The 22,777-nt window shown below is 37.5% G+C and overlaps 1 protein-coding gene across 1 annotated transcript in view; it reads left to right on the top strand.

Moving 5' to 3' along the window:
- Nucleotides 1-5,973: 5,973 nt before the first annotated feature.
- The window catches only part of CNGB3 (cyclic nucleotide gated channel subunit beta 3), a gene marked incomplete at both ends in the record, with an annotated part of 69,255 nt that continues 52,451 nt past the window's right edge, over nt 5,974-22,777 (top strand). Inside the window, 2 exons of the mRNA XM_082499243.1 lie at nt 5,974-6,127; nt 21,043-21,154. Coding sequence (XP_082355369.1) covers nt 5,974-6,127; nt 21,043-21,154 — 266 coding nt within the window. The remainder of the gene's footprint in view (nt 6,128-21,042; nt 21,155-22,777) is intronic.

The raw sequence follows: 22,777 nt of genomic DNA, 5'->3' as shown, positions 1-22,777 counted from the left end.
TAGAGTTAATTTTCTTTCTAGTAGCTGCTGTGTTTTGGATTTAATATGAGAAGAATGTTGAACAATGTTGATAACACATACTGGTTTAGTTGTTACTAAGTAATGTCTATATTGGTCAAGGACTTTTTCAGCTTCCCACAGGAGCTGAGAGGGACAAGGTGGCCAAAGGAATATTCCATGCTATAGTTTTCATGCTCAGTATATAAATGGGGGTTGGCCGGGGGGCAGGGACCAGCGATCGCTGTTCGGGGCAGGCTGGACAGCTGTTCATCAGGTGGTGAGAGCGACTTGTGTTCTATCACTTTATTGTGTATATTCTTTTACCATTATTATTATTGTTGTTATTTCCCTCTTCTGTTACTGTTCTATTAAACTGTCTTTATCTCAACCCACAAGTTTTTTTACCTTTCCCCTCCTTTTCTCCCTCTTGTCCCTACCCTACTGGGGAGGGGGGCAGTGAGCAAGCAGCTGCATGGTCTTAGTTGCTGGCTGGGGTTAAATCACAATATACAGCTTAAAATGGGGTGGTGGAAAAGCCTTGCTAATTGTTCTAGCAGTGATTACAAATCAAGTGAACATACAGCATTTAAATGACCTCAGTTTCTAAGACACCTGCTGTGTTTCATGGAGAATATACTCTTGCGCAAGTTTAGAACTTAAGATCCAATCTGAGTGCCTTGTTTCAAGTTTACTTTGGGATTTAAAAAAAAAAAAATCATCAAAGAAAAATGTTATCAGAAGTTTGGAAAGCCTATGCACATGCCAAATTTTTAAATGGGGAGGCAACATTTCCTTGAAGGAAAAAAATGGGAAATGGAGTACATCCTTAATAAATACAGGATGTATTTATCTACACTTGTATCTAGAGAATATGTAAGACAGGCTTGAAATCCCTGTACCCTGTGGGGTTTACCATAAATATAGCATATAGTAAGCACTGGTCAAAGCCAACGTAGCTAAGAAGCTAACTGGATACAGGCTATCTGCTTTGCTGTTGTACTCTTAATCTTCTTACTTAACAGGGCATCATGATTTTCAATTAACTGAAGTGCTTTTAGCATGTTCAGAGTCTAATAAAAATAATTAAATAGCCATAGTACATAGAAGAGAAATGAAATATTCAAGCACATTAATCAACTTACCAAGGGCAAGAGATGAAGTTGTACCTCCATCAGTATCAAAATATTAGGTTTGTCATGGGCTGCTTATTATTTACAAAATCACATCATATGGAGGTGTTTCAAACATTTATTTAATTAGCCACAGACTAAACCAATATAACATTCATTAACTGTGGATGTCAATAGTTATTAACAGGCTCCCAAAGGCACTTTCCTTTTAATGTCTGCTACATTTCTTTTTCACAGCTTTTAATTACAAATTAAAAACAGCATAAACACTATAATAAATAAAAAAAGAATTAAAGCATGCTATTGTTTGTCGTTTTTTAAAAGATGAATGTGCATAATCTTGCAAAAATTCTTGAGATAGATATTTTACTTTAACAAATGCTATATATTCTCAATGTATTGCGCTTTATGCACAACTTTACCAATTTTACAAAAAACAAAGATCAAAATTACCTGTTATAAAAAAAATTAATAATGAAGATAAGAAGAAAACAGTTGCTCTTAAAAAGGCTTAGTTTGCAGGTATAGTTTGTATGTGGTAATTGATTAGTTTCCTACATTAGCCAATTTAATCTACTAAAATTTCACACAGTTAAAGAAAAACTAACTTGTTTTCTAGGATTTCTTCTGAGATTCTTCTGTTATCAACCAATGCAAAAAAGAGCACAGAGGCAGAATTTCACATCCAAAAGAAAAGAAGCTACCTATTTTCCAGACTTGCATAATTAAGTGAAAATATTTTAGATTTAAATTTATAATGTAGTTATTCAAACACTAAGTTTAAACACAGACTGAAGCATTAGCAAAAATTTTATTTCTTTTAAAGTAAATCAGAGCACAGACCTTAATAAAAAGGGAGGTTCCAAGCTATTGCTGTACTTAACAACTACGAAATTATGCATTTGGGGGGGTTCCCAGTTAAAAGACTGAAGTTCAGCCAACTGTTATAAGATCCGCCTTATAAGTGTTAATGTAGGAAAAAGGCTTCCAAACCAATTAATGAAAACTGTTCATTGATTCTGCTACTATGCTGCTACTACGGTAGAATATTCTACCATAGCTGCTACTATGGTAGAATAAGGATTAGAATCTGTTCTTGACAGACAATAGAAGCCCCAAGGAGGCAGCAATTGGGATATTTTCAATACTTCAATATAATTGATAAAAACCTAACTATGGAAATAACTTAAAGAGCAGGTTTCTGCATTTCTTGATGCCTTGATGACCAGCACAATTCAATTATAAGCTGTTAGCTCAAATTCAGAGCTTAAAGTGAAGGCATAGACTTGCAATAAATAAAGTGGAATTAAGGACAAGAGACAATTAAATTGCAAAGGTCCTTATTTTCATGGATTGAATCAACATGGCACTAGATATATGTTTGATTTTATAGAGAGATTTATATAGGATGACCCAAAGCCTATAGAATCTCAAAATTATATTCTAATTATAAACTCTATAAAAATTTATATTTTACTGATTTTTAGGACAGTCACCTAAAACTTAATCGCATCAAAATTGTAGCTAAGACGCTGCATAAAATAGTATTGTCTGTAAATACATTAGAAAATGAAAGATGAAATTATTTCCATTCTGTAAAATAAGAAGGGTGCAATAAAAACAGGTATAAACTTGCTAAGACAAACCCTGGCAGAAAATCTTTTAGTGTCATTTACTCAAAAATTAAAAACAAACAAACAAACAAACAAAAAAAACCACAAGTAGCCTTGAAAAAGTTCAAGACAGCAAAGAAATTAAACCTCTTGAAAACACATGTAATCTACTGGGTAGCTGGTCAATTAATCATCTGCATTTCCTGGTTAAACTATAGGTGTCTTCAGGACTTAAAACTTCATTTCTAAATATAAACTAAATGCTTAATATCCAAAACATAAAAGATTAGACACCGATTTATTCTAACCAAAACGCATTCATTCTCATCTGAATTTGCGTATGAAAAGTTGAGTCTGTATGTAGTGTAACCATCAAGACTAGAACTATGTCTACAAAACAAAACAAAAGTATTAATGGTGGAAAAAAAAGCCATTACTGAAACAGACTGTGCAAGGAATTTCTTTAAGGAATTAATCAGACCTAAACCTGATTAAGAGTCTAATTGGCTTAAGTGTCTAATGGCAAGAAAACGTGCTGTAAACCTGTTCATGGTAAAAAAGTTATAGACACTTCGGGACAGTTGAATGGGCAAGATGTTTAAAAAACTAAAAGCCATATTTTCTAGAGCAAAATTATCACCTGAGGAAACAGATTGCAAGAATGAAGGTGTCCCTCCGCCACCACCACCCAAGGCATCTACAGGCCAGGTACAGTTTTCACTATTTAGTATAGACTCAGTAATATTACCTTTTGTTTAGAAAGTATTTATGTAAGTAATTGTCAACAGTTGTATTTTCAAACATACTTACTGCACACGGTACAAATCTTCATTTAACAAAATCAAATAGATGCCTTTATTCCCCTCCTCCCTCCCGCCTTTTCTTTTTGAAGAAAATATAGATTTCCTCCTTTCACAATTGCTTTCCAAATAAGGCTAACTTGAAATAGTACAAGCTTATGAGAGGTCTTGATCAACATTGCAAACAGAGAATTAGAAATATCGGTATGGCTGCCTTTCATGTGCTGATGTATTCCTCTTCATCTTATTCCCTGTTGGCAGAAAATGTCAGTATATCCTTTCTGAATATTGGAATGGCATACAGGTATATATCAGCCTGCTTCCCAATAACTGCTGGAAAGGCAAAGTAGTTCAGTAGCTTTCTTAAGTATTTTATTTGACTTGGTTTTACTAATATAACTCCTGTTTGAAAAATACAATAAGTCATATTATTCTATGGTCTGTATTTTTTATTCAACATTTCTTTATTGCAAAAGTTAACCATTCTTTCCATTTTAATTAATATAATATTTTAAAATGAGACAGAAGGATAGATACTCCTTCACTTGTTACCTTTGAATTTTTATCTTTTCCCAATAATATCCTAGAGAGTGTTTTGTTTTTTTTTCCAGCTTGACATTATCAAAACATTACAAGACAAAATGGCAAAAATACAGGGCTTCACCAAATAATTAGGAAAGTGAAATGAGTTCTTTAGTATCAGCCTGAGTTATTAATCTGAATTCATGCTTAATGAAACAATTTAAATTCCACTGTCTTTTAACATGTTCACAACAGTCTAGCATATACAAAGACTCTGACTTAACTTCTGGGAGCCTTGATTTACGTGTACGAGAGTTTCATAAATTTTACAGTTCTAAGAAAAAATGATGGAAACATAAATGTTCACAAGACTGAATCATTTTCTACAACTGATGTTTTTCTGAAGCTCATAGGTTTGTATAACCTCAAGAAGAGGTGCGGTTTAATCCAGCCCAACTACAACTCAAACTCGATTTGTCATTATCATAAACATGTAAAAAACAATTTTTTGATGAACAGGCATATCCATACTGCCATCCACTCAAAATGCCAAAAATGTCTATACTGCAGATCTGCAGCCGAAGTACTGTTCATGCTTTTTTTAAAGTTCTGTACATCAGTTTTCTTGGGTCAATAAAACATTGTCTTGAAATCTCAACAGCTGACTTCTGTGCAGCCTGATACCTCACTTAGCAAACTGTTCTAGGAAAAATATTATATTTAGATTTCCCCGGAGACATGGATTACACTTTTCACCAGAATAATTCCATACATCAGCACAACACTCAGATCATGTCACCATCAGCCTCCACTCTTATAGATACTGTTAAGATGGAGGCAGATGAATGGGTCAAGGATTAAGAATTTTCTGCCTGCAAGGAGATACCATCTAAAGAGAAAAGAAGAAATGTGCATAGTGTCTGGTAACTGTAGAGCACTATTCTCACATTAATGTTCTAGCACTATTAGGAGGAAGCCTGAAACAAAGAAAACAAGCTTTGCAACAAAACAAGAACCTCTAGTATGCACAGAGATTGATTGGACTTTTATTTTCCATTTTTATATACATAATACCTAATTTAATTATTTATATATACATATATTAGAACATCAGTGCCTGATTCTCTGAATAAAAGCAGTCAGGAGAAAACAAATGCTTTAAAAGAGAAAGACAAACTCCAAATTAATCTCAGAAACTCAAAGACAAAGTAATTTAGTTTGGAGAGGGAGAGGGAGAGGGGAAAAAAAGTACATGAAGACATGAAATCTCCTAAAGTCAAATAATTTTCCATATGCTTATACTATCTAAAATCTTTATTAATCAGCATGATAAACTCCAGCAATATTCATTCTGTCTGGCACAAAAAATACTCATGGGCTTGATTAGTGCTCTGCTGTGAACACCTAAGACTCCTCATGCACTTCTCACTCCCTCCATCAAGCCAAGACAAATGAAGGTACAGGTACGTGAGGACTTGGTTCATAGACCTAAGCCAGTAAGTGTGGGAGGAAGTTATTTTTTTGCAGTGAAAGTTGATACTGTCTCTGTATTTTGCAAAGGTCGAGATCTGTCATTGTGGTAAGGTAGCTCAAAACATACCAGGTCTATTATCCTAGCAGAAAGTTTAGGTAGAAGAAGGGCTAATTCAGAGATGCAGACTGGCTTGTGAGTGGTAGCACTGAACAAGTCATCCTTGACAACATGAACGAGGCTCTGGGAACATGCAGCAGCAGAAGTCCAGGCTAAATAACTGGGTTTGCACAACAGATGTGAAGACATCAGTTTTTGATTTCAGCATCCAAGTCCTTTTGTGAACCCATCTGGAAAGTCTTGTCCAAGAACACATACAGAACACCCAGGAACAAAGTTCAGTGGGTGTCAACTTGATTAATCAAATTCCTAGGAGAATGTTGCAGACATCTAACCGTCCTTATCATTCTCGACAACAAGCATCTACAGTTTCTAATCCTGCTTATTTTTTTAAGGGTGACAGTAAAAAAACAGATGAACCACAGAAAACAGAGGACAATAAGAAAGAAGAACCCCTACCAAAGCAACAAGGTCAGTAATAAGCTTTTTATGAGTATTCAGATATTATCTGGACAACATATATGTACCCTATATAGGGCTGCAAATAAAATTGTTCTTCTTATAAATACTCTGTCAGGTGCTGATCTTGGGTTTTATTTGTGGAAGAAATTAAGAACTCTGAATTCCCATTGACCCCAAACCAATGATTTGCTACGGAAATATAAGCACTATCCAACAATAATAAAAGGCAACGAGCTTTCGAGCACAAGGTCCCTTCATGAGCTTGTCCCCTTTAATCAGCTAGTCTAACAAAGTATTTCCTCTTACTGCAAGTTGACTTCTTAGAAACTTTACTTTAAAACAAAGGTATTTGGTAGCTTAAGAAAGAAAACTGCATATTTTTAATATATCTTTTTGGTATATTTCTCATACTACAAAAATGAGACAGACTTTACTATCTGACATTCAAATCTTTTGTTGAACAGGCATTCAGAACTTTTTCAAAAAAAGCAAACAAACAAACAATTGAAAAAAAAAAAAAGCAATGCCATTAAAAATTATTTGCCATCAATATTCAGAAGGCACCCAGTACTAGAACACAGGAGCACAGAGCTCAGGACAGTAATACAAGGCAATTATTTGCCTAAGTAGCTGGTTGCTGAAAACAGTGGCAGCTGACCATGGCTATTCTGTCCCCCTCTTCCCCCACCTCCCAATAGCCAAGCCTATTTTGCTTATACTAGATCCAGAATGACTGCTGCTGCAGCTACCAAAATAAAGGTTCAGGACGGGTAAAGCAACAACTATTGCTGGGCCGTGTCTCCTCACAGCATCAGTGGTGCAGCCCTTTCCTTTTCCATCATCCAGTACTGGCGAAAACCACCAAGTCCAGTTTCCCTGTCACCTCATGCTTTTCCTTTGGGAGAACAATTCAGGTTCATTTCACTGGAGCAGCAAGATATAAGCTGAGGAACCTCCAGCTTTCTGTGATAAAGATGATTTAAGGAGAGAGGAGCAACTGGGAAAAGTCTCTAAGGAAACTTGCATAATCTGTACTAGCATTTTGTGTAATTGTAGCAAGTATCACAGTTCCTTTCCTCATATAATGAAACTTTAAACAAAGTCCACTTCGTCCAATTATCTTGTTACATAATGGCTGTAGCACTAAATCAAGAGAAAACACACTGTGACATAAATTAACTGTAGCAATAGGCCAACAACTGAAAAAAATAAAATCTGATGTTTCATGGCATTTTAGTAACATTAAATCACAGATGATATCCCATGACTGAATGAAGTATCATTACAGAATTATTTTTTCTTTTTCCATCTGATCTAATTTGAAAGATTAATGTAATTCATGAATCTATATTTTGGGATACTAAACTAATTTTAGTTTTTTCTTTCTGAAATGTAAAATAAATCATGACATAGAAGCAACTACATCATCACCTACTTTTGGAGAATATAATAACATACTTAAGTTCTATGTTTGGGGTTTTTTTAAATCCATAATTTTCTGGAAGGTGCTTCAAGTCTCATTTTCAAACAGCCACAGGACAGTTTCTCCTTTTGCATGTGGGTATTGATGAGTTAGATAGACAACAGGTATACAAGCCAGAGAACTCTCACAGGCGCCACACCTCAGGAGAAGCTTATGAATTCCAGTATAGAATCATAGAATGGTTTGGGTTGGAAGGACCTTAAAGATCATCTAGTTCCAGTCCCCTGCCATGAGCAGGGACACCTTCCACCAGAACAGGTTGCTCAAAGCCCCATCCAACCTGGCCTTGAACACTTCCAGGGATGGAGCTTACACAACAGTACCCTGTATGTAAGTCCTCACCATCCAAGCTGAATAAGGAACACCATTATCTCTGGGCAGAAAAGTGAGGCTTATCTCAAGCATTTCACAGAAGGGTCTAGATAAAGACTTCTGCAAAACTTGAGTGAATGTTGTATCAGACCTAAAATTGTGTGGACAGCTGCTCAAAGAAATAGATAAGAATATCTGTGGGTAAGTAAAGGAAAAGGGACCAGAGAAAGCACTTTGCAGTGTATGTACAAATTTGGAGAGAATTATTAAAAGCATAGCCAGGGCTCAACCACACTAGTTAAGGGAGATCAGTTAAACGGAGAAGTTAAAACTAGTTAGATAAAAGCTTTTCCAAGATCTCTCATTAGTTTCTCTGGTATAACCAGAATAAAACAGACCAGTAAAGCCTCTAATCATAGTCCCATTTTGCAGCTCCCTAGTTCTGAAACACAAACCCAAGACTGAGTAGAGCTTATCTTCACCCCCTTCTTCTCACATGTCCAAAACCAGCCATCACCTTCTCCCTGTCTCCTAGCACTTCACAAGGCAGCATGATGTTCCCAGCACAGAAAAGAGCTCAGCAGGAGGCACAATTGGAGCCTGTTTGGTTAAAACTTGTCCACTTACATCACTCAGCAACACCTGGTACTTTTGGCTTCTATGTTGGCTACTCATTGCTTCATCTCCACCTCCTCAGTTGCTCTCTCTCACTAACTTGCTTTGTGATTAATTCTCTGCATAATTAATTCACTCTGTAATTAATTCCCTGTGCTTAGTCAGTTTTGTTCCATAATGGATTCATTTTTTAATTTATTCCCTGCATTTCTTTATGTACTTAACAAAGTGTGATTCACCTAATTACAGGTTCTCCGTGATATTGAATCCAATTGCTATAGTTTCTTTGCATATTTATCACCTCCCATAACTGACTTGCTGTACAAATGCTTTGCTTGCTTTACACACTGTTCTTCAATAACTCTGTTGGTGGTTATGCTATTTAGAAGGCCACATCTAACCTCCACCTGCTAGCTGGTGTCTGCATTATCATTCTCTGTATCACAATTATTTTCATCCTAGCAGCTCCCTTCAGTATGATTCTTTCCAACTCAAACATTTTCTTTCTTTTCATTTCCTTTCTCTAAACACTTCTCAGCACCACATTTAAGTACTACTTTTCTGAAATCTGTCCTCATCTTTTTACTTTTTCCTCACTAGAAACCGGCCTGTTACCAATAATCTGGTTTCTGGTCTTCCTACTTCTACTAAATCAACAAGTGTCTCAAAGATTTTTTTCCAGATTCACAGACATATTTATGCAGCTTTTACTAAAATCCATATTGACATCACATCACTTTGTTCTTGGTAGGACCTGAATGAGAAAGCTAGACTAAAGCTGTCATAGGTATTTCTATACATGCTACGGTTGCCCCCCTGGATTATAAAGCAGACAGAACCTCCCATCCAGGAGATTATCGTGTTAATTTTCAGTGGTATTTAGTATCTTCAGAGCCTAGATGCTTTGGAAGGTACCCAGAGGATATATAAAAGGTGATATACCTACCTGCAAATTAAATGCAAGTGCCATTGTATAAAGCATGAGATTTTGGTGCTTTTGCCAGAGTCAGGAAATCTATATCCAAAGTGAGAAGCCCAGACAGAGTAAAAAAATTAAAAAACCAAACCAAAACAAGCAAACAAAAAAAAAAAAAATCCCAAAACAATCTAGAATTTTAATCAGCATCCCTGAATGAGTAGCACCTCAAAGAAAGGGTTGCTCAAAAGTAATTTTAGTTCACTCCGGACTCTCTCCCTGGGAGTACACTTCTGTTTAGGTACTGGAGGAATATTCACTTTTCCACTAAATGTTTGACTAAAAAAAGAAAAGCAGCAGAAGCTGCTGATAGCTGCCACCCTTCATATATTAACCTAGTTGTTTTACCTCCACTCTTTCATAATAAGGGAGTGTAAAACCCACATCTTTCATGTTCCAGTAGATTTCCCTAACTACCCACGTAAAGTCTAGACTAGAGAGATGTGGGAGGAAATTCTGTGGTCTTCCTAATTGCTGGGCCACCGTGCAGAAAAGAATGCAAAAGCCTGTGAAGTCTGAGAAGACAGAGTACATCATGGAGCCTGGAATTAACCTAGAAGTTAATTGAAACACTAATGTTGTAGGAGGAATTAAGAACTTTTATTTCAGTATGTATTTATATTACAAAAATGTTGAATTTTTAAAAAAAGGAAAAAAATAGTACTCATAATGGGTATTTGACCCTATCACAAATAAACAAGCCCCAGATTCGAGATTTCCTCTTCTAGGGGGAAAGCTTTGATTACTAGCTGCTATATAAAAGATGGCCACTCCCTCTTCCTGTGGATAGAAACAAAGCAGATGTATTTATGAGAGTACCAAAATTCTGTTGCTTTGAAACTCCAGCTAATTTCTGCTAATCAAGTACCAGCTAATTCTACGTGGACTACAACCAAGTCATGTCCCTGAGAAAGGAGATTTGAATTAAATGTGTAAATTTACACCTAAAACCTGCCTTTGGCCTGTTACGAATCTGACTCTTAAGCTGTTTTACAAAACCTGACCCCTAGCACCTCAAACCCCAGGGTTAAATGAGCAGTCTGTATTTCAAAAAACTGCAGCTCAATGAAGCAAACCTGCCAATGCAAAGAGACTTTTAAAGAATAATCTTGTTCCTTGTCTTCCGATCCTTTTACTCTTCATTGTCACTCAGTCAACAGGCAGCTATTATTCCCATAAAATGTATTTTTTAACAATTACCAAGACCTTGAACATGTTTAATCAGCTTGCTTCCACTCCTGTTGATACAAAGCCTTTTAATTCCTTTCAGATCTTCATTTTTCACATGAGTGACAGGGCTAAATGCTAGGAAAACAAATCCAGCTTCCTCATACAATCTTTCTTTCTTTCCATGGAAAATAAACTCTTATAATGCTCCTGTTAGCCACTGCCAATGAGGGTTGAGTTAAGACAGACCTGCTTACTGACTGCTTTACTTCAGTCCCACTAATTTCTGAACTGTTTGCCCCTGCACAGAGAATTTGTTCAAGAAATTTTACTTGGAGAGTCACAAAGGTGTGTATTTTGTTATGTCAGAGCTGAAGCTTCTTCTCGCCTTCTTCCATGGGTTTTCCTGTGTGTTTATTTTTCTTGACATCTTCATTACCCTATAGCCACATCTTTCAAATATTTATGGACATAGCTTAAGAACACCCCTGTGAGACAAGGACAATCAGGCAAATGATGAGCTATGTCAGAAATAACCCAGGAAGCCTGTAGACCAGTTCTTTCATCCACACTCTACTGTTTCAAATGCAAACTCATTCTTTACTCCTACTATTTAAGACAACCTGCTCTCTATGTTATTTAACAGGTGGTAACATTTAAGAGCCTATTTGAGACTTCTAAACTATTTTGAGGCTTTTAATAGTTTTCAAAAAGAGGAAATGACAAAAAAAATCACTGTTTTTAAGTGTTTAAAATTATATTTCTAAGGGAAATATGTCACTGACATAGCCAAAAAAAAAAAATTACTCCAACACTAGCCACTCTGCCTCCTGCTAGCAGGCTCTGCCCATGTCTTTATGCAGTGTTTCCCATTTCAAACAATGCTGTCTAACCTCAAGTATTTCCACGCAAAGTTAAAATCACCAAAATTGTTGTTTGTATATTAACTACAGTAGATTTATCATATGAGCACAAACAGCAAGCTACAGCAAGTTTTCAGACAGTGTTTAAATCTACATATTCAGCAGAACAAAGATGAAGGATTCCTTTATCTTTGGCTTTTTCTCTCTGTCATGGATGAAATATTTGTAACTGTTATGATTCAGTAGAATTTCAATATTTATCAATGGTTTGAGATGGGTCAAAACGCTGAATTTTAGCAGCACTTAATCATTAACCATTTTAAGGATTAGCAAGGTGGTTCAGTAGAATATCTTATAATTGAAACAGCGACTTAATTACAGATTCGAGAATGACAAGATTCACACTAACTTACTATAAGGTATCCTAGATCAAAATACATGTATGTATGTATGTGTAAACATAAAACATACAAACACACACCATTCCAGGGGTCGCACACACACACTACCTGAGTCTTTAACTGCTAGGACCAGAGTCTCTTCACCGTGGGTGACTCCAGTGAATAGATGGGTACCCCTTTCGACCTCACACAGACAGACAGAAATACTTGGATCCAGTGAAATATATAGATACCCACATTCGTGAAGGCTAATGTGTATATTGAAACACATAGATAGGTAGTTAGGTGGATGGAAGAGGCTAACCCATGGTTAAAATTTTCACCTTCTAGAGTTTGGAGCAAATACAATGCATTACCATTCCTCAACAGGCAATTATTTGGCCTCGAGAAGTTCGACTTCACCCTTCGTCAGCTTTATGGGCAGACAGTCTTTGATCCTTGAGTACCTGTACCTGAGTGGCATCCCAACTCAGGGGAGATGTTAGTCACAGCCCGCTTCAATCCAGGAGAGTTCCAAATGTCTTGCTTAGAGTTTCTGTTTATAGGGTTTGAGATAACTGACTTTCATCAGATCCTTTTCCATTTTGGCCCTACTCGGAAAATTATGTATTCTGGTGTTTTCCACTAGTTGCACATGCCCAAAACTTGCTAAAATTTGAAGTTCTAGTATCACCCCACTTTGGGCCATGACCACGGTACAGATGTACTCGGCTGTCAGAAGGGATTGCCTAAGTGAAAGGGTGAGCAGCAGCCAGGCATGCCAGGGGATGCCTGAACGCTTTGCTGCATTTCTCAATCCATGCTTGACTTATCTTGGGTTGGTGTGTGGCCCAGGAGGGAGAATCGCACCAAGCACTGAGTCACCCAGGAGCAGGGCTGGGGGGAGTTGCACCACCACACTCTACTATGACTGATTTTCTCTTGTGTTTCTGCTAAGTATGGAGAAGCTGATCAAAACAGTTCAGGCCAACCAGATTTTCAGGACCTTTTTCTTTACAGAAGTAATACAAATGAACTATATTAAATGTTCTTTAAATAAAGATTGCCTACATTAGTACTGGTAATAAACATCAGAACTGAGTGTTAAGGTTTACAGCTGTAATATATACAGCAAGTCAATTAACTATATTTAGTACGACACTATCAATGTGAGATAATACAGTATTTTTTAACCAGCAGTTTATTTTAAAATGCCTACATTTTTGTAAAAGCCAATTAGTAGTAGAAGAAAGTATTTGACAATATATTTAATTAACATAAAATACACACTATACTAAGCTGTTGTGATACCTCTTCCACCAAAGAAGAATATACAAGTCAGTCAACATTTTGTAAATGGTCCTATAAAACATGACATTGTGAATTCAAAATGAAGGGACACTATGTCAGATAACAATTAAGCTGTGCTTTGTACAGCCAAAAGAAGAATCCCATGGAATTCTTTGCTTTTTATATGAGGACCATAAGTAACTGCTAGCCATTAAAAGTTCTGCCTTCACATATGCCCAGCCAGTCCAGAAAGGGAGGGGAAGCATAGATAAAATACTGGTCAGACTTGCTGGTCTAGTACAAAGCAATGGGGTTGTCTGGGAATTCTGGGGAAAAAAGTTTTCCCTTTCTGAAGTATGGCAAAGCAAGAGAGCTTCTTCTGTTCTGTACTCAGGAATACATTTAACTGCTACTATCTATCTGCTGATATTTATTCATATCTTTACCTCTAAAAGCTAATCTTTTATTTGACATTTTGCTTCTCTTCATTTTTTGCAATAAGGATAATACATTTGTGATGCTAAAGGCTAGCTATTATGGCTATCAAAAGTGTATCTGGACATAATGGATGGAAGAAATAGAGCTTTTAAAGTCAGCCTACTAACTGAGAGATTTATGTTTTATTGCTTTCTGGAAGAAAGTCCTTTGAGATTTGCTGACTGCTCCACAAGCACACTTCCTGGTGCTGAATAACCAGTAAGGCTGGTGGCTTCCACAACACAAAGTGCTTTCTTTCCTGTCCCTAAGCCTCCTGCTGCTGCTTGCATGGACAGAAGCAGGGTTTGGATACTAGAAAAGAGCCTGCTTTCTCAGGCAATCTCTTCCCTTGCTCTAAACAGCAGAATGGCAGCTCACCTCCTCCATCTCCACATTGACCTTCAGAGGGCATAAGAGGAAGGAGCTATTCTAGCCAGCCTGGAAAGGTGGTAATAGCCTTTTTGCAGGTCTGTAGCTTTTGAAGAACACCAGTAACAGCAGGAATAGCACTGGAAAGTAGAACAAATGATGAATTTGTGTAAAATGACTGACTTAATCTGCACTTCTGTTTGCTAAGTACTGGTTATGTTAGGAAATAACATTTTAAGCTCTACTGGTGGAAGGTTCATGATAACATTCATAGCCACAAGCTAACAGTTATCTCAGTGTTATCTAAAACCATGGGGTTTTAGAGTCTTTTGCTGACATTGCATCTTGCTAGAAGCAAAGTCAGCAACACCTCTGTGGGACTAGGCTCATGACAGAGTGGTTTTTGATCCACAAACACTAGTGTAAGCTTAGGACTGAAGGCTTTAGGAGAAACAAAATTATTATGGGAGGAACAATGTCTCTGCAGTGCTGTGTCCTGGCATTGACAAATCTGCCTATAACAACAGCTTCCTCTGAAAAAAAAAAAAAAAAAGTCCTTAGGACTAATGCCTAGAGCTTTATAACAGTGTGCACAGTGCTAGATTTCAGAAACATGAATGTGGAGTTGGTCCTTGTTATGGTTTGAAGAACCCACAGCAATTTATTGGCATTTAGACAATTATTCTATCACCCCATGACCCCTCCCCACCCAGGAAAGGGAATCAGGAGAAAACAAGAAAACCCAAGGGTCAAAATATGAACAGATTTAACAGAATAATACTAAATAATTAATATTAATAATACTAAAGAACCAATATTGATCCCAATACCAATATGAAATATACGAGGATTATACTCAGCCAATTATACCAGTAGGAAGCTGTGCGCTCTCAGCAGTGGACAACAAATGTCAGATACTCTGAGCGCTATGGCTTCAGGAGGAAGGGAAGGTCTCAGGGGTCTGGCACCAGGGCAAGTAGTTCTCAGGATTGCAGCCAACATAGAAGAGAAGTCCTCAGCAAACTTTCCAATTTATACTGAATGTGACATTCATGGTATGAAATAATCCTGTTGGACAGCTTGGGTCAAGTGTCCTGCTCTCCCTCCTTGTCCCTGCACCTGGCTAGTTCAAAAACACTGAGACCTTGAAACCTGCATACCATAGCTGGCTATAAAGTAAATATTTTCACAAATTCAGACACTAGAGTCTTCTAAAAATGCAGTTTTCCCTAGCATTAGAAGACACATTACTGAAAAGTAAAATTAGTAAAAGAGAAAATAATCCTGTGTCGCTCAAACCAGGACAGTCCTACATGAGCAGATTTAAACTAAGAACAACTTTTGCAGCTCTTCCAATGTTATGCTTAGCCTCTGTTGGCAACTAGGACCATGGCAGCTGTTCACTCACTTCCCTGACCGGGATGAGGAAGAGAATCAGAAGAGTAAAAGTGAGAAAATGTACAGGTTGAGATAAAAACAGTTTAATAAGTAAAGCAAAAGCCACACATGCAAGCAAAGCAAGACAAGGAATTCATTCACTACTTCCATTGGCAGGCAGGTGTTCAGCCATCTCCAGGAAAGCAGGGCTCCATCACACATAATGGTTTCTTGGGAAGACAAATGCCATAACTCTGAAGGTCTCTCCCTTTCCTTCTCCTTCCCCCAGCTTTATATACTGAGCATGATATCATATGACGTGGAATATTCCTTTGGTGAGTTGGGGTCAGCTGTCCTGCCTGTGTCTCTTCCCAGCTTCTTGTGCACTCCTAACCTACTTGCTGGCAGGGCAGTGGGAGGACCAGTAAAAGCCTTGACTGCTCAGCAACAACTAAACCCATCACTGTGCTATCAACATGACTTTCATGAGGAATGACTGAGGGAACTGGGGTTGTTTAGCCTGGAGAAGAGGAGGCTGAGGGGAGATCTTATCACCCTCTACAACTACCTGAAAGGAGGTTGTAGAGAGGTGGGGGCTGACCTCTTCTCCCTGGTGAAAAGTGATAGGACAAGAGGAAATGTTCAAGTTATGTCAGGGGAGCTTTAGATTGGATATTAGGAAAATTTTTTTACTGAAAGGGTTATTAAACATTGGAATAGGCTGCCCAGGGAAGTGGTCGCCATCCCTGGAGTTTTTTTAAAAAAGGGTAGATGTGGTACTTAGGGATGTGGTTTAGAAGTGGTTTTCTCAGGGCAGGTTAATGGTTGGACTTGATGATCTTAAAGGTCCCTTCCCACCTCAGCAATTCTATGATTCTATGATTCTATAATTCATCCCAAATCCAATATACAGCACTACACCAGCTGCTGGTAAGAAAGTTAACTCTATCCCAATTGAAACCATGACAACCTCACAATATTCTGCTTTTTGTGAAGCCTGAACTCCTGGTTTCATGTGATTATTACAGTTTTAATAAAGAAAAACTCCAACATTCAGGGGGTTTGAGTTGCAGAGGGAAAAAAAAACAAAACTAAATTATCAATCAAAAAGCTAAAATCCCACAGATAAGTACAAAGTATCCTCTTTTTTGCTCTACTGGGAAATATTCTGCTACAGGCTATTTTGCAAGTGTGTACGTACGTGTGTGTGGCAGCAGGAAATCAAATGAATTTGGAAAGACTGTCAACGGTCTCTGTCCAAAACTGTTAAGTGAAAACTGAAGATAAAAACTGCTTTATGGAAACATGAACAAGGGAGCTGAGCAGCCTCAGAATAAGTTGGATATACTCCTCCAATGTGCAGAGATCTTCTGGCTCCCCTAACCTAGTCCTGCAGTACTGTTCCAATGTTGGTTTACTGGAGGTATCAAAATAGGGGACAAGAATAAACAATAAAGGTATAACAATAGTAAGCTTTATCTGGGAGCATTGTCAACCTGACTAAGAGAACCCAGGTAAAAGACTGATGTTCCACCAATAGGCTTTTTTTATGACTTTTTTGCCTGGCCTGAGTCTGTCCTGAAAGAACAAAGACCTGTGGAAAATGAAAAAAATCTGAAAGACTAAGAGTGAAACAAATTGGTCTTAAGACCTGCATCTTGTTCCTTGCTTCTTGCTATCCTAGGCAGATCATTGGTATGATGAGGTGTCAGTGGGCCTCTCAATTTAACCAGCTACCTTTTTGAGGGATTCCACTGAGCAGTGTTTTGTCCACAAAGTTATACTTCCACAATTGGAGCTTTTCCTTTCCATCTTAAAACAGAACCAGCAACACTTATCCCAACTCAATTTTAAATTATATTATTCTTCTAGGGAGACCAAATGATCTAGAATACATTGACACCAGTGGGCTGCATTCCTCAACTCCCACTATTAATATGTTGGCAGCTTCACCTACCTATATTCTGATATAATGGGAATGGAAATAATTTAGAAATACTCAAATCCCTTATTTTGTCAAGTAAGTGTGGATCTATCTGTTTTGAAAATTGCTTTAGGTCTTGGTGTCTAGTCATAATTCTGCCTCCTTTTTCTCACTCATGATTTATTTGTCACAACCAAAGTTATGTAAAGCCAATAGATTTCTTTGTTGTCCTGTAAGACTTGCCATCTACCTGATGGATCGTTATTTATTTCAGAAACCAACTTTTGTACCCTGAATGTTCCCTAAAATGACTACCACATTGTTCTTAAAAGCGTTTCTTTGGGTCTGGTCTCATAAGTCAGAAAGGTATGAGCTAGAATTAAGCAACGAAGAGTGACAAGGGTTTTTGAAGTGTGACTACAGACAGCCCTCACAATTTCACACAGAAAAAGACAAATAAAACTTGACACACAGCTGGCAGTGGTACTAGGGCATGGTATCCTAATCCTAATGCAAATAAGCCCTGTGCTGGTCCTGGAGATTTATGAACTCTAAAAACTTGTGTAAGTTTGGAATATTCATGGGATTATAATGTTTTCCATCAGTCTGAATTCAATCAGCATTTAATGCTTAGTGTGGGTTCAGACCTCAGACTGAATACCTTGAGAATATCTAGCAGACTGAGAAGCCATTCTTTTTCTGAAATGGCATGCTTATATGCGAGCACCATATTTTTTTACTTTGTGGTCTTGCCTTCCCATACTCACGTTGCCATTCCAGAGATGGATTGTCTTATTCAGGATCCTATAACTCTAAATGGTGTGTCTACACTGGTGGTTTATTTCAGATGAAGAATGCCTTTCTGAAACAAGTCTCCTGATTGTCTGCTATTGTGCTCAGATTTTTCACCAAAAACTCTCTGGGAATGCATGACTGGATTTCTTTAGAATAAAACTAAACCACAAGAAGCACTCCGTGAGTCAACCTTCTTTACTTAAGCTGCTGATGGTCATTTATTTCAGAGGATCAAAGTAGACCTAGTTTGAAATACAACTGCCTCAAACAGATATAGCATGGCTGCCAGACCTTCAGCACCATTTCACTGTTCTGATTGTTCCTATCAGGTTGTATTTCCTGCTAGTATAGATGTAACTGGGGCAATTACTATAACAAAGAAAACTCCCAAAGTGAGGTGATTATAGAAATGTTGAGATTAGTCTTGCTGTCAACTCTTGAGTACATGGCTCTTTGGCTGGGGGAGTCAGGGCAGGGAGAACTGGGAAACTACAAACCGTGAATTCAGAAGGGAGCAGAAACCACCACAAGTGCTGAAATTTTTGGCTCTGGCATCTTCTTTTGTACATCATGTTATGTTAACCACAAAACCACAGGAGGATTGTGTGCCAAGAAAAGCACAGAGTCAGTAGCATCGTTTGTAGAGATCCCCTGGGGTAAGAGTTAAATAGAATTTTAACAGGTTAAGATTTAGTAGCAAGACCCACAAATTAGTTATAAATAGGTCCAAACCACCCTTTTTTTCTGTAACTGCAGCTCTTCTGAGATTTTCTGACAGAGAAGGTCTATGAAATTTCTAGGAGAAATAATTTTTATTTCACTATGAGTATGTATTCACCATGCTAGAAGACTGAATCCATTTTAAAATTCCTCCCTCCTAAAAAAAAAAGTCGAAGTCCCAGAAAAAGCATTTTGAAACCCTGTAATCAAATGGTAAGGAACTCTTTTCATCTTTTCTTGAACCTCCTGGGGACAGTAACAGCAACAGTCCTCTGCTTCTTCACTTCCCTGTATATGTGCTATTCTGTACCTTGAGAATTACCTTGCAGGTCCTCCAGGTAAGATGAAATATTCCCTAGTGTTATATTTCCAACAGACTTTTCCTCAAGGTAATACTGGAACACTGCTGCAGAAAGGAAACAATAATCTGCATTTCCACTAAGTGGGTAACATACTGTTATCAATTGAAGCCATAATTCCAATTGAATGTCAGAGTTTTTAATGGAATTCCTCACAAAAATCTTCCCATCTTACAGGTGATAAGTAATATGAATTCTGCAGAATTCATATTCAATAATGCTACATTTTTCCCAGGGACTATTTGAAAATTAACGCCTAAACTTGCTAAGTCAAAACCAAGCTGACCAGCACATTTGGGAGCATGATTTTCTTTGCCTTCTGTTCAGTTCCTCATCTGAGTCTGGCTTGAGTATTTCTGGCATTTTCTTACCCCACGTGTAAAGTATCCACAGATACTTCTGTCTGCTTTTTTCCTTTGATCCTGTTTGAGAAAAGAATTCCTGTAAGAGCAATAGGGCTCACAGAGGGCATTCTCGGTTCTTAACCTGCATGCTAAGAAAAAAATTTCTCTCTAGAAATGCCCCACTGGTCCTGTAATAAATTGTCCACCCAGTGAAAGTCTGAAACTCAGCTCGAGAAACATTGTGTCTGTTCTTAGGAGAAGCCTAGAAGAACATATTATCCCAAATATGAATAAATGATAGTAGCAGAGTAGTTTGGTTTATCAAGTGCTGTAAACAAACTGACCTGCTGTCCTTAACTAAGTTTTTTTTTTTGTGTCGTTTCAAGCTATCACCTGCCAGATGAGCAGCTTAACAGTTTATTGTTGTGACTGCTTGCACCCCTCTGAAATGAATAACAACTCCCTAAATATGGAGATTAACTATCAGAAAACTAATCTTACACTATCTATCCAAAATACTCAAGGTTTGTTTTTCTTTGAGCTGTCTTGAATTTAAAATACAGCACACACAACAGGTTCCTGATTTATTTGCTATGATGTTTTGCTGCCAAGCTTTTTCCTCTATAATCCTATTACTTAAACTATTTATGAAGGCTGAGTTTGTTCCTCCTTTATGCAAAGTGTCAGACTGATGACAGCTTTCAAATTATTTTTCAGCATGAAAATGTAAAATAAAGATATAGGACTAATTGGAAAAGTTAATCACATAAAGCAACCTAAATGGCAAAAGACTATATCATTTGCATAGAATTTGCTTCAAACTCTACAAACTTCCTGCTTAAACTCCTTTGAAAAAGTTACTTGTAAAAAGCTGAAGAAATAGACTAGCCAAAGTTCTACATACTCACATCCTTAATGATATATTTCAGTCATAATTACTCAGCAACAAACAGGATTGTCATGGCAGTTGAAGCAACAAGAGGTTTAATGCAATTCAAATACTGGAGTATAAATAATGCCATTAGCATTTGCTATGCATTAGCAAATAAGCTACTCTTCATTTTTCCTCCAGTATATCACAAAGCATTTCTGGATAGATCTACCTATCTGTCCTCCACAATTTTTTTCTAAATAAACACAGACTAAGATTCTATCTTGCTGCATGTGTTCTTGCTTATGAATATAGAAGAGCTCTGTTATTGACCATTGTTGAGCAGGCTCCAGAGGTATCTAGACTAAAAACCACAAACAAGTTACACACTAAAAGGTTCACTCATCATAAACATGTTCTGCACAGCTGGCACTGAAATAGATTTATGCAGGAAATTATTCAAAGGTCGAGTCCCAGAATCAGTGTCATGTAGTGCCTGTCCACTGAAGAAATAATGGCAGCCAAGCTGTGATTCCTCCAAAAGTATTATCATAATTCTTTAAAAATTGGTATTCAAAAATTAAACCCCTTTTTTTTTCTAGATGCAGTACCAGAAAAAGCACCTGAGCCTTCAAAAACTGAAAAATCAACTGAACCAGCTGAGACAATTCAACAAGAACAGCATCAGCTCAATGATGGGAATGAAGATGCTAAGTGAGTAAATTAAATTAAAAAATTTGAGACTTTTTTCCTGACATCCTGGCTTAATATTTGTATGCCAGATTTTAGTTCTTTAAAAGTCTCTCCTGTATTGTACGGGTCTGACGAGCTTTATTTAAATTCTAAGGCAACCATATGTATGAGGTACTGATTTAGTATGCGCTTTTGATAACTTGTGTACGTCATCCTAAATTGCAGGAATGAGGAAAAAGATTTGCTCAACTACACTTCTGTACTAATTCTAACAATGCTGCTCCTCAGCTATTATTTCTCTACCTTAGCAAAGGTGTAAGTCCCAGGACGCTGCCCTGAACAGCTGGAACATTTGTCACATCATTCTGACTTAAAAACTTTTTACTCTGCATATTTTTTTTTCTGAGTTAAACCATTAAATCAGCATTAGTTTCTGCAACCAGGGGATTAAGACTGTCTCTTTCTGAGAAGAGACAAACAAATTAAAAAATAATGGTGCTTCAAGGGGAAAATCTAGGGTCATTCAACCTCTGGAAAAGCTTAGGTGACTGTTTGTTTGCCTAAAATAGAAATAAAAATGAAATTGAGAAAACAATAATCTTGGAATGCTGTACGTTCATTGCAGAAGCATAGATTCATAGAACAGGTAAGGCTAGAAGGCTGCTTCAGAAGGAATGAGGTCCAAACACTTGCTAAGAGCAGGAAAAATTTGAAGGTTAGAATCAACTCTCAAGTCAGATCAGGCTGCCCAGAACCTTGCTCTGTATAATTGTGAATACATATCACCAAGGATGGTGTTTCCACAGTTTCTCTGGTCAATCTGATCAACCGTTTGACCATTCCTTTTATGAAAATTATTATTTTAGATATAATTAAAGTTTCCCTTGCACTAACTTGTTTTTATTGACTCTCATCCTTCTGATGTGCACCTCCAAGAACATTCTGGATCCATGTTCTCTGTAACCACCCTTTGGGTAGTGGAACACTGCAATTACCTCCATCTTCTCAACTCTTCTTATCTGCTGTCTGAACAAACCCAGCTTTCTCAGCATGTCCTCGAGAATCCTGTGCTATATTCCCCAGACATCTTAATGGCCCTCTGCTAGTGTTGCACCATGTGGTCAGTACCTTTCATATACAGGGGAGATGACAGCTGGAACCAGATGCAACTCATAAGTGTCACACAGAAGGAAATAACCACTCCCCCTCAATCAGTTGGCTATGTTTTTTCTAAAGCACAGCATGTAGTTAGCCTTCATTGCTGCAAGAACACACCATGGATTCATATTAAATTTGTTGTCCACCAGGACCCCCAAATCCTTTTATGCAAAGCTGTTTTCTACTCAGTCAGGTCTGAGCCTTTACTCTTCCATGGGGTTATTCCATTCCAGCTTTGAAAACTTGTATTTGCCTCTGCTCAACTTCATGAAGCTCTGCCAGCCTGTCTCCCCCAGCCTGCTGAGATCTCTTTGAGTGGAAAACTGTGGATACGCTCAGCCCGTAACAGCAGAAACACCTGCTTGCTTTTGCCTTCTATTATTTTGATTATCTTGATGACACAAAGCAAAAGTCTTTCCCTGACATGCAGTTATTTAATTCATAGAGACGATCAGCTATTTCCTCTCCTTCACCAAGAAAAATTTT

Source organism: Vanellus vanellus (genome assembly GCF_965231255.1).
Source record: "Vanellus vanellus genome assembly, chromosome: 2".
NCBI lineage: Eukaryota > Metazoa > Chordata > Aves > Charadriiformes > Charadriidae > Vanellus > Vanellus vanellus.
The sequence above is the reverse complement of the archived record's forward strand: the minus strand, read 5'-3'. Positions and strand labels throughout refer to the sequence as shown.